General features: G+C 42.5%; 1 protein-coding gene across 1 annotated transcript in view; it reads right to left on the bottom strand.

The window, feature by feature from the left end:
- Positions 1-598: 598 nt before the first annotated feature.
- The window catches only part of DNAAF9 (dynein axonemal assembly factor 9), a 74,072-nt gene continuing 61,714 nt past the window's right edge, over positions 599-12,956 (bottom strand). The window contains exons 31-37 of the mRNA XM_009098157.4: positions 12,769-12,855; positions 11,232-11,338; positions 10,474-10,548; positions 9,777-9,979; positions 8,155-8,220; positions 7,752-7,845; positions 599-6,349 (exon numbers count right to left, since the gene is read on the bottom strand). Of these exons, the coding sequence (XP_009096405.2) occupies positions 6,237-6,349; positions 7,752-7,845; positions 8,155-8,220; positions 9,777-9,979; positions 10,474-10,548; positions 11,232-11,338; positions 12,769-12,855 (745 nt within the window). The 3' untranslated portion in view covers positions 599-6,236. The remainder of the gene's footprint in view (positions 6,350-7,751; positions 7,846-8,154; positions 8,221-9,776; positions 9,980-10,473; positions 10,549-11,231; positions 11,339-12,768; positions 12,856-12,956) is intronic.

Raw genomic sequence — 12,956 nt, forward strand, 5'->3', positions numbered from 1 at the left:
CTTTATGTGCACACCTGGAATATGCAAAGCAGGCTGGATTTACATCAGCTGTCCATAAAAACCAAATGAGGCACAAAGCCTCTCCCCAAAATGCAAAAGTGATGTAAAACAGAGACACAGAGTCAGCTGCAGGCTCAGCTTAACCAGCAGAACTCTGACTCATGCTCAGCCCCCCAGGGAAAGCAGGGCAAGGTGGGATTGCCCTCTCCATGGCAGCCAGACTGGAGATCCATGGATCCTGAAGCTGCATCCTCGTTTCTGGGAGCACAGGGAGGAAGGTTTAGCACCTCCTTGCATTTGTAAATCTGTAAATATCAATTTATGCTCACACACAGCTGCTGAAAACAGAGACAGCAGCACAAAGCAGATGAATCTCCTTCGAGTTTGAATTTTACCCAATTAAAAGCTCGAGCAAGAAGTTCTAAACTTAAAACGGCAGCTAAAAAATACCCCACAAAACCTTACATTTTTATATTTTGATCTGAATATAAACAACTCACCTTTCTGCTAGTTTAAAAATTTTCACTGAAAACCACTCAAAGTTTAGAAATTCCAGTTTAGGAACCTGTGAGTTTAGTAAAGGAGTCCAAGCCAGGCAGTGGATGGATACTGTTTATTGGTTCTTTCCATCACATCTGAGTTACAGGTGTAAAAGTCACACAAACTGCAGGTATAAACATGTAAAACAATACAAAAATAAATGGAAAGGTCATTTTATATTTACTGAATCAAGTTGTGTAATAAATAGGAGAGGCAAAAAGCTTCAATCACACCATTCAGCTGAACTGAAGTTACAGTAGTGTTTGTAAAGAACACGTTTTTCACTTCGACTTGCAAATATTAAAGCATTGAGAACTAGTATAAAAGTGAATTTTGGCACATTGTAAAGTGAGAAGTGTTACATCAGGATCTGGCTGTTGGGTAAAAATGAAGCAATTTCTCACGAGCTTTCTGAGGTACATTTTTAACAACCTAAGATTAGATCAACCTTGTGGTTCTACCAACTCACAGTTCACAATTCACTATACTAGTCACAATTTTTATTTTTTCCCTTTTCAAGAATAACAAAGTATTCCAGAGCTTAAATCTGTGCAAATTCAGACAAGTTTCAATTAAAAAATAACAATAATTAAAAAAAAGAAATTCCAACTTATTAGGGAACTCCCACGTGCAACTCAACTCCTCCCTGCAATCAGGTGTGTTAATTGCAAAGAGTAAAACTGGATTAATCCCAAATTGCACAGCTTAAAATTCAAATCCTCCCAGATTGCAGAGCAGCTCAAGTTGCACAGGTTCCCCTGCTAAGTTTGTCACATTTGAATCCTATAACTTCAGTAACTTCTGATCCCACTCATTCTTGGTGAGGAGAAAGAAAAAAACACCACCACAAGCTGCTAACAAAGGTCAGCAAAGCGTGGAAACCCCTTGAGGACTCTTCAGCACTTCCCAAGCTCAGCAATGCCTGGACACAAATTTTTCCAAGTACAATAAAAGAGAAAAGGAAAAGGTGTAATGGCACTTTTGCTGGATCCAAACATCAGTGGGTTAGAAATGGTGCTTTTTTGTTGTTTTTTTTTTAATTATACAGTAGCAAAAATTGTTCAAACCTCGAGTTCCATCCTCACCTTGACTTCCAAGGAGTGAGGACACCAAATCCCCTGGGCTGGGGATTCCATACAGTACAAACAGCTTTGACCAGAGTACAAAAGTTACACTCTTCTAATAAAAAAAAAATAAAATAAAATTCAAAAAGCGCTGCTGATCGTTAGAATCGACTCCCAAAAAATCAGCAACTGCTCTTCAACAGCAGCATCAGGCATCTCAGTCCTCAAAGAGTTTTCTTTTAAACAGTTTAACCATTTGTGCTAATATTTGTCACTAGGTTAAATTTTTTAAGTCCTTTCACCAAAACCGTTATTTTCCTTTAAAAAAAAAGGGGGTTTGCAACCCCTGACATCCATTTATTTGGGAATAAATGGTGTCATCTGCAAGGCACTACTACTTTTAAAGGATTCCATTGTCACAGTTTCACTATTTCGGTATTTTTCTTTTTTTTTTTTTTTCTATTTTTTATTGTTGTTCTGTTTGAAAGTCACAGTTCAAAAATAAAGGATAAAAATTGAGGTAATCAATTTCTTTCAATACCAAAATACATGAATTGAGCCAGTACCAGTCTGGTGAAAGGTCTTTGTGATACACAGCTATGACCATAGAGCACATGCAGCACAGCACAGGAGGGTTCTGGGCCTTTGTTCCCAGCTCTTCTGCTCCAGTTTTTAAGGAACAGCTCAATTTGCACACTCACAACCCAATTATTTCCATTTTTTTGTTCTTCACAGGGCTTAGAATTCCAGCTGGATCAAGCCCCATCCATATTGATTTGAGAGCTGCACAAATTGGAGTTCTTAAAAAGAGTTCAGCAGAGCAAAAATCAGCTACAGCATCTTCATCTATTCTCAATCAATTGCACTTAAATCTACTCTGTACCCACTCAGGAGTTGAGACAAAGCCTCCACCACGTGCCTGCTGTCCCAACCACTGGAATTTCTTCCCACATCACATCCCACTACTCTATAAAATATGGCTTTGCAGGTGAGAGAACTGGCACTGGAACAGCTGGGTTTACACTGAGCTCCTTGGCAAAGCAATTCCAACTGGAGCTCAGGTTCCTAATGCCCCTTTGGATTGCAGCTCCACCACCAGAATTTGGAGATTCCTAAAAATTCTGGGCTGTGAAATCATTTCGTGCAACCAACTGGATTGAGCTGTAAACCCCTGGCAGCCCCCCAAACCCACTGCTAGCTACCTTTGCTCTACAGGCACTACAGGATATTAAGACTAAAATTTAGCCATGCATAGATAAAACTCACGAGCTTTATCAGGATGCTCCACACTTGTGATCCAGGGAATACCCCAGGAAAGCCTAAAAACACAAACTAATTGCTGGCTTTTACTGGCCTCTAACAGGATTACAAGTAGCTTTTATATAAAGTCTCGTGGTGTGCAAAAAAAAAAAAAAAGAAAATAAAATATTAAAGTCTTCAGACAGCTTTTTAAATCTAGGAGGAAAGCAAGGAATGAAACCTTATCAATATTTCTATCCCAGCCTGCAGCACCTGGAATTCCAGCTCTGCACTGTGCAACACTCACAGGACAGGCAGCCAGCCATGAAGACCTAAAATGTGTTTCAGGTCACTGAAATTTCACTTATTTCATATTCCAAAGGTAAAAAATACATCTCCTTAGCAAAGGATAAACTCTAATTTAGCCTCAGGTTTGATGGCAGGGGTTAAATCTCATTTTCCTGCCTCGGGATGAGGCTGTGCAGACACATTTGAAGTATTTTAAGTGTCCTGCAAGAGATTTTTCGTTCCATTTCTTGCTGTATCACAAACATCTGGTCAGAAAGAAAAGCTGCAGTTGCAGTAAAAGATTGAGCTGTCCCTAAGGCAAAGGAATATGAAAATAAAAAATTCCTGCTGGGCTGCTCTCACCTAAATTCTGAACACATGCATGCTACAATAATCTGCTTATTCAAATAAACTCCAATAATTACCTGTAAGTAGCTGCTAAGGTACTTTATAATCCTTCAGGCAGGGATTTATAAAGCCTCCTTTAAAATGATTCTGAATTAAGTCAGCACAGGCTGCCAGCATTCCTGCTCTGTCATGTAGGAACTATGAAAATTCTGTTGCAAGTCCTTCAAAAGCTGATTTCTCACCAGCACAGTGAAATGTTACGGCGTGCAAACTCTTCTGGAAGCTCCACAAACAAGTTCCTGCCTCTTTCAAGTAACATCCTTTGCTATTTTTTACCTTTGGAAATCATTTCTCTTCATGGAAAGGAATTCTTTAGCTGAAGAATCTCCCCCTTGCCTTGCCTAATTTTAAGGATTGCAATAGGAATCCTCCAGGGATAATCTAAGCAAGGTGCACATTGCAGCCAACCAGGAAATATTTTCCAGAATCCCAGTGAGAGCACTGGGAAGAAATTAAGATTTCTCCACTGGTTTCACCCTGAAATGTATAAATAGCTTTTCTTGAAAGTCAGAATTTCGAGTGCAGACTCAAACTGTGCTGAGTTTGAGATGGGCTGAGCCCTGGCACAGGTGGGGGTGGGAGCGTTCCCTCTTCCCTCTCTTTGGGAACACCCTGACAGCTCTGGGATTAGGGACTTTTTTGAGTTGTTCCCACTGTTTCCACAATTTTCCCTTTGGGATTGCCCTGACAGCTCTGGGATTAAGGACTCTGGAAAGTGTTCCCCAATTTCTCACTTTGGGAACACAACAACATCTGCGGGATCAGGGACCCAATTCTGAGTTTCCCCACTGTTCCCCCATTTCTTGCTTTGGGAACAGGAACATCCCAACAACTGTTAATTAGGAACTCAGTTCTGAGTTTTCCCCATTGTCCCCCCATCTGTCACTTTGGGAACATTCTAACAACTGTGGGATCAGGTGCTCATATTCCCCCATTTCTCACTTTGGGAATGCTCTGACAGATCTGGGATTACAGACTCAGTTCTGAGTTCTCCCCACTGTTCCCCCATTTCTCACTTTGGGAACATCCCAAGAGCTGCAGATTCAGGGATTCTAAGTTTTTGAACCATTCTCCCATTTCTTGCTTTGGGAACACACCAGCAGCTCTGGAATTAGGAACTCAATTCTGAATTTTCCCCACTGTTCCCCCATTTCTCACTTTGGGAACAGCCTGACAGCTCTGGGATTAGGGACTCCTTTGAGTTGTTCCCACTGTTTCTACAATTTTCACTTTGGGAAGACCCCAACAGCTCTGGGATTAGGGACTCAGTTCTGAGTTTTCCCCACTGTTCCCCCATTTCTCACTTTGGGAACATCCCAACAACTGTGGGATCAGGTGCTCATCCAAGCTTTTCCCACTCCCCCATTTCTCACTTTGGGAATGCTCTGACAGCTCTGGGATTAGGGACTCAGTTCTGAGTTCTCCCCACTGTTCCCCCATTTCTCGCTTTGGGAACATCCCAACAGCTGCAGATTCAGGGATTCTAAATTTTTTCATCATTCTCCCACTTCTTCCTTTGGGAACACACCAAGAGCTGTGGGATTAGGGACTCAGTTCTGAGTTTTTCCATTGTTCCCCCATTTCTCGCTTTGGGAACATCCTAACAACTGTCATTTAGGGACTCTTCTGAGTTTTTCCCATTGTTCCCCCATTTCTCACTTTGGGAACATCCTGACAGCTCTGGGATTAAGGATTCCTCTATTTTTCCCACTGTCCCCCCAACTGTCACTTTGGGAACATTCTAACAACTGTGGGATCAGGTGCTCATATTCCCCCATTTCTCACTTTGGGAATGCTCTGACAGCTCTGGGATTAGGGACTCAGTTCTGAGTTCTCCCCACTGTTCCCCCATTTCTCGCTTTGGGAACACCCCAAGAGCTGCAGATTCAGGGATTCTAAGTTTTTGAACCATTCTCATATTTCTTGCTTTGGGAACATCTTAACAACTGTGGGATTAGGGACTCTGAGAAAGTTTTCCCCCACCTCTCACTTTAGGAACACCCCAACAGCTGTTGATTAGGGACTCAGTTCTGAGTTTTCCCCATTGTTCCCCCATTTCTCACTTTGGGAACACACCAAGAGCTGTGGGATTAGGGACTTTTCTGAGTTTTCCTCATTGTTCCCCCATTTCTCGCTTTGGGAACATCCCAGCAGCTGTGGGATTAGGGACTCTCTTACTTTTTTAAATTACTCCCCCATTTTTGCATTGGGAACACCCAAAAAAATCTGGGATTGGGGACTCTTGGGAGGCTGTTCCCCCATTTCTCACTTTGGGAACCCCAATCCCACATCCTGAGCTCCCCCCTGTGCAACGATGTCCAAGGGAGGCCCAGGGACTGTTTGATATCTGCACCTTGGCCCAATTTCACAATTACATTCTGACCTTTTTTAGGAAATAAATCCAGTTTTGCTTCTTTTCTCCTCCTTCTTCTTCTTTTTCCCACGTTTCCACCACAAGCCAGAGATTCCAGGTGATGCTTTGTACAGTCTGGAATTAAGGTGAAGTGGAAGCAATCCTGACAGTACAAACAGCTAAGCAGTTACCATGTTAAATGCCAACCTTAGGGGAACAATCCCTTAGTTTGGGAAGGAGTGCTGAAAACAGACATTTCACTCGATTTCTTGGGAGCCAGAAGGACAAAAGAGCATTTTTGGTTCCTGACACAAGGACAGGAACACTCAGGAACATCCACGTGCTTAAATCTTCTGCTCAAAGAGGTCGTGGTACTCCTGCTCCTCCAGCTCCCTGTTGTACTTCTCAATTTCCCTGTTGGCTTCTTCCAAGTAATCATTCATGAACTGGTCCATTACTGGTTGGGAAAGGTGAAGGAAGAACATTTGTGCAAGTGGAATTTAGTAGAAAAGAACATCCAGGTTTGAAGGAAGTGCAGGTTCTGGGACACTCAGTGAAAGTAGAAATTCCATTTATTACTTTCTGGAAGTTCTACAGCAGAGCTACCCCAACTCAGGGAATAAAGGAACTGCACAAGGGATATTTCCCAGCCAGGAGAAGATCTAAGAACAGCAAAACCATGGCAGGGTTAAATGGGAAGTTAGGAAGAAATTCTTCCCTGGGAGGGTGGTGAGGCCCTGGCACAGCTTGCCCAAAGAGGTTTTGGACTCCCCATCCCTGGAAGGTGCTGGAATGAGATCAGCTTCAAGCTCCCTTCCAACCCAAACCATTCTGGGACTCTGTGAACACATTCCCAGCTGTTCTGCTGAAGCACAAGTCTAAAACTCAGCCCAAAACTCAAATCCTCCAGAAAGGCTTAACCAGGCCTGCAGCTTTCCCTGCCAAACACCAAGGGGGAGGTGGAGTGAAGAATCCTGGAATGGTTTGGGCTGGAAGGAGCTTAAAGTCCACCTCATCCCACCCCCTGCCATGGGCAGGGACACCTCCCACTGTCCCAGGGTGCTCCAAGCCCCATCCAACCTGGCCTTGGGCACTGCCAGGAATGGGGCATCAAGAATTTTCCAGTGAAGTCCAAGTTTTGTTGGGTTTTGTGTCCTGCAGACAGAAATCAATTTGTTTAAAATTTTCAAGTTGTCCCACAGAGCACAGAAAATAACTCTGTTCTTATTCCAAAGCAGCATCCCTGGATTTTTACCAAGTTTGGAGAAGTTACCGTGAAAAGTAAACTGGGAATATAAAACCAATTTGGAAGTTGATGAGCAAAGACCAAAAGCAAAAGGAAGTTATGAAATGAGAGAATCACAGAATCAGTAAGGCTGGAGATCACCAAGTGCAGCTGTTAACCCAGCACTGCCATGGCCACCACTGACCCAGGTCCCCAGGTGGTGACCAAGGACAAGAGGAACCTTGGCAAGGAATCCCAGGGTCAAACTGAGGACAAAAATAGGATTGTTTTCACTTGAGTGTGTGCACACATCAAATTCCATTCACTTGGAAGTTTTATCAGTCGTGCCCAGGCATTCAGTGCTATTACAGCACTATTTGGTTTGAAAAATGTTTCTTTGACAAGCTGTGGCCCATCAATTATTCCCTGCATGAGCTCATGGGCAGTTTGGGGTTTGTTTTGTTGGCTCTATTCTGTTTCTGAGATCTTATCTCTCAAGAAAGGCTTTAAAACTAAGCTTTAGCTGGCAAGGAACTGGTTCTTTACCATATCTGCTTTGGCATTTAACATTTCAGAGCTGCACATTCATTGCCTACCTAAAACCTTCCCCAAACCCCCCCATTTTAAAGGATACATGGGTGATAATCCATTTTGTCACCAAAAAAATTCACAAATTGAGTCCCATTGTAAAAATAACCAGCTGGGAGTGGATCCAAGTGGCGTTTCACCTGCAGCAGGAAAAAAATTCAAATTGAACACCTGTAGGGACAGTCCTTACAAACTCAAAGAGATAAAAGAAAATTAAAAGGCCATTACAGCCACCAAAGATGGGCAATTTTACACCTTCTCCTGCTTTCCAGAGTGAATTTGGAGCTCTGAGATCAGATTTATATCTCAAATCCCTCCTGGACAGCTCCAAAAGTGCTGCAATAATTTAGTGCTCAGCACACTTGTTGTGGCAGGTGCTCTGTCATCCAGATGGATATGGAAGGGAAATCAGCCAAAAGAAGGGTTTGTAAATCATTGCTTCTACTCACGTGGATGTTTTTGATTTCCTGAAGGGTTAACATTCCTCTGGTTTTCAGGGCTTTCCTCTGAGGTTTCTGTGTGGAAAGGAAGATTCCAGTTATGTGACTACAGTGATAATGTGATACCACAGCTTAGTTGGTTAAAAAAATAAATAAAAATAAAAAAACCCAAACCACTTTAAAAAAAAATTAAATTATTCAGTTCCAGGAAGGCACTCACAACTATGTTCTGAAAACAAAGGTAAAAATTCACTGATCTTAACAGAAAACACTCAGAAATTTGAAATTCTGTAAGTATTTTAAACAAGACAATTTAAATACAGCTTTACTGTAAGAAAGCTGGCACAGGAACAGAAAAACAACTTCGTTTTGAGCCTGAGAAATTCTGTAATCCCTTTCTTTCCTGCAGCATGTGGCAACTCTTAGAGCTATCTGAAACCCTCAATTAGCCATGACTGTACAAAAAGTGTTTATAGTCCTGAATTGCTCAAAGAGGAAACACTTCACACTTGAGATAAGCATTTAAGTTCCAAGTTTTCATAAAATTTAAGTAGTATTCCACAAAGAGCTTTCTTACATGGCAAAGCATTTGTCTCCATATTTTCCCCCTGTGGTAAGTACAGAGCATGAGATAATCGGCACAGAAAATGGATTAATTCCCTGAATTAACACAGGGGAACAGAAGATGAGAACCTGAGCATCTCAGAAATTCAAAAACCTCAGAAATCTTGGAACCTTAGCAACTGCTCCAGCCACAGTCTGCAGGAAACAAATTTTTGCAGGGAGACACTGTGCAAATCCTAATCCATACAGAACTAACATGGAGTATTTTCTTAACTTATAAATGTTCCAGAAAGTTGCCCAGAGAAGCTGTGGCTGCCCCTGGATCCCTGGAAGTGTCCAAGGCCAGGATGGACAGGGTTTAGAACAATCTGGGATGGTGGAGGGTGGCCCTGCCCGTGGCAGTGGGGTGGAACTGGATGGGATTTAAGGTCCCTTCCAAGCCAAACCACTGCAGGATTTTATGGATCTGTGATTCTGTCAATCAGCTGTGGCAATCCCTCTGTGCAAACTCTGCCTTCTGAGCTCCCTGCAACAGCCACATTCCCTGCTCCCTGCTCCTCACTGCATGGATACATCAGCCATGCAGAAATCCACTAATTAAAGATGACAAAATGAACAGGACTCTCCCCTCCATTTCAGTGGATTACTTCCAAGGAGGTTTAATTTAGTGAATCAAAACAAATTTTCAGCTTTGCCAGCATTCAGGTACTGGAAGAAGATTTATTTCACAGCACACTTCAGCCCTTGGCAATCACAGCTCAGCTAAATCACCCTGTGTTTATCCTGGACATAATCCATGTGCTCAAGCATTCAAGAGCAAATCAATCCATGAATAAGCTGTAGCAAGCACTAAAACAATACAGAGATTACAACACACATTTGTAAACTCTTAGTCCCCTTCCTGAAATCCATTTGCACCCTAGAATGTCAATACCTTGGTAGAAGAAAAAAAAAAAAATAAAAAGAGATTAATTAAGAAACCCAAATGTTTCCCTGAGCCACTCAGATTTTTCCTTTGGTTGTTAAGAAATGCCAAGCACTGAACAAAAGGAAACCTGCCCACAAACCTGTTTTGCAGTTTCTCTGAGCCAATCTTTGATGTCCTCTTCCTTCAGGGAGCAGCCAATGAACACAAGGAAATATTCTTGCTGACTGCCGCAGTCTCTGGGATCATTTCTGGAATCAGGAGGAGTTGGGCCCTCTGGAACAGGCACCAGGCTGAGGGAATTTGCTGCTGTGTTGTGACACACTTCAATGACTTTGTCAGCATCTAACAAGGAGAAGACAGAAGGAAGGGCCTGATAATTGCTAATTTAATCTAAAATCAACACAGTGAGACAATGGCAGGCAGGAAAGCTCTTCTCTCATCCAGGTTAATTCTGCACCAGCCCAGGACCTCTCCTCCTGATCCCTCATGGCAGGAATGCCCTGGGGGGATTGCAACCCCCATGGCAACCCCCAAGCCCCTCTTAGGTTTGGACTGCAGGGTCCATGACAGACAGTTCTTACCCTTTTGATCTTTCAGAACCAAAATTCCAGTCCTTGGAACTGGCTTTATCTGAAATGCCTTTAAACCCAGGAATTTGATGTCCTCTTTAGCTGAGAAGGCAGCTACAGCACCACCAGACATTTAATTTAAAGGATTGATAAAGCAAACTCAGGTCTATAATGGAACTGTGCAGACAGAAGCCAGGACAGAAATACTTCTTTAAACACCCCCAAAGTGCAGTGTGATCACAACACCTCAGAGCAATTTGCCCTTACCTGAAAACTTCACTTTGCCCATGATGTGATAAATGTTTCCAGAAAAAGGACTTGGCTTGAGCAACGACTTGATTGCTGTTTGAAACAGAAGATAAACAGATTATCTCAACTTCTTTTTCTTCTCCTTGGTGGGGCTTCTGGTAAAACCTGTGCAGCTGATCCCTAATCCACATCCCAGGGCTTCCAGAGGAAAAGCTGCCATGTGCCTTGGAGTCCCACTATGAACATTTATTTTCTCATTCTTTGCCATGGATTTTGGGAAATAAGGTGTGTTTGGCATAAGGAACTCTCACAGTGTGTGGGGGAGGTAAAATCCTCCTCTTGAACACTACTTGGCTAAGCAGAGGAGGAGAGGTTTGGTAATGTGTCTCCTCTAGAGCTGAGCCTGTTTTCTAGGAGCTACAAACAATTATTTGGCATAAAAAGTAGAAGCTGATGGTCACTTATAAAACTGTATTTCAACACTACCAAATACAATGAGACAGAAAATAAAAAAGCAAACACAGGAAGCTGTCTCAGTCCTAGAAACCAAAAATTCAATTAGATTTTCATCTGAACAAAAATCATGGGACAATTTTCCAGAGCTGACACTAAGGAACAGAATTTACTGTACTTTTAGGAAGGAAAGCTGAGTTTTCAATTAGAAGTTAACTTCAGCAGTGATTAAATAACTGTGTTACGTCAGTGCCTTCCTTCCCCTCCATCCCTCAGCATCCCAAACTTGGATTTCAATCAAGTCAGGCAAAGTTCATTGGTACCTTTGCACTTGGTGACAAATCTTGTTTTCTCCAGAGGGCGGCTGAACCACACACAGATCTGAACCATGGGAGGGAACACGGGCCCAGCCCCATATCTGCCCTCATACCTGGAGACAAAACCAAACACCTTCAACAGACAGAAATCACAGCAGCTCCTGCTCCTCATCCAGCAAAAAACATCTGTTCTTTCACCACAGATGGGCCTTGCTCAGAGGATGGAAAATACAGAGATTTCTTCTCTGTGAGAATGTGCTTTCAACAGCTTCAGGTTGGTCAAAGCACTCAGGACTCCTTTTCATGGAGTCTTGAAATGGTTTGACTCAGAATGGACCTTAAAAATCATCTCATTCCCACCCCCTCCACTAGCCCAGGGTGCTCCAACCTGGCCTTGGACACTTCCAGGGATCCAGGGGCAGCCCTGGGCACCTGTGCCAAGGCTCAGCACCCTCACAGGGAAGAATTTTCCCTCACATCTTATCTAAATCTCTCTTCTTTTAGCTTAAAACCCTTCTCTGTCTCCTGTCACCTTCTACCCATGTAAAAAGTCGTTCTATTCCTTTTTTGAGCCCTCTTTAGGTACTGCAAGGCTGCAATAAAATCTCCCTGGATGTTTTGATGCTCTTCCTGCTCCTTTCCTTCTCTTCCACACCCCCCAGATCCAATTCTTGCACACTGTCATCACAGTAAACTCACAGATTAACAGCTGCCCAAAAGTTTGAAATATTTTCTTTTCCTGCTCTCTCTCTTTGGCTCCATGCAGTCCACCAGCAGCTCTGATGATATTAATTCAATATCCTCACCCCAAGCCTTGTGCTTCACTCCAGTAGCTGTACTTGGCTACTTGCATCCAATTCAGAACCAAATTTATTAATAAAGAGATACAGAGGACTGCAAGGTATGATAAAGAAATGTTTCCAGCACAGAGCCTGGTCAGCCAGGAGTTGTGAAGGCTGAGAGCTGCAGATTTCTGCCAAAAAGGTGCAGCAGAAAGAATTGCAACAAGATGTGTGAAAAGCCCTGAGCCAGGAGAAATCTCCCTGGATGTTCAGTGGAAATTTGGTGCCACGTGGGTTTGGTGCCTGAGCTGTGCCAGGGCTGTCACTGAGGTTCCTGGCTTTTGTGAAGAATTGCTCTGCTAATGGCCAGACTGACAGAGCAAGTTCATTCCAGTAATGCTGAATAGCTGTCAGGATGAAATTACTCCAGTCATTATTGACCTCACCCATCCCAATCCTTCCCAGTTTATTCCCACAGGGTTCTTGCCTATTCTTCTGGAAAGCAAAAGGAATCTTGCCATGGATTTAAATGGTGCCCAGAAAGGAGCTTTTTCCCCCCATAAAAGGGCAGCAATCTTGTATCCACTAAGAATAATCATCAGCTCTCTTAAAAATGATTTACAAAGCTGCTGCCTGTTCCAAACAGAGTAGTCTTAGGGAAAAAAAAAAATATATATATATATAAATGAAGTTAGTGAAACATTTTAATCTTCAAGTTAATTAGAAAAATAGTTTTAATACTTCTCAGTCTAGATACTTGCCAGCCAGGGTACATTAAATATCGAGCTCTCATCATCTGAGGACTTGAAAAACTGCTTTCTGAGAGAATTAGTTCAATATCCTCGTTCCTGTAAAGAGATAAAAATGAAGATTTTTAATTTTCCAAGTTAAATAAAGTGGCCACTATCTACTTACATAAAACATAACGTGCTAGTGACAGTAAAATTAA

This window comes from Serinus canaria, chromosome 4, assembly GCF_022539315.1.
Source record: "Serinus canaria isolate serCan28SL12 chromosome 4, serCan2020, whole genome shotgun sequence".
Taxonomy (NCBI): Eukaryota; Metazoa; Chordata; class Aves; order Passeriformes; family Fringillidae; genus Serinus; species Serinus canaria.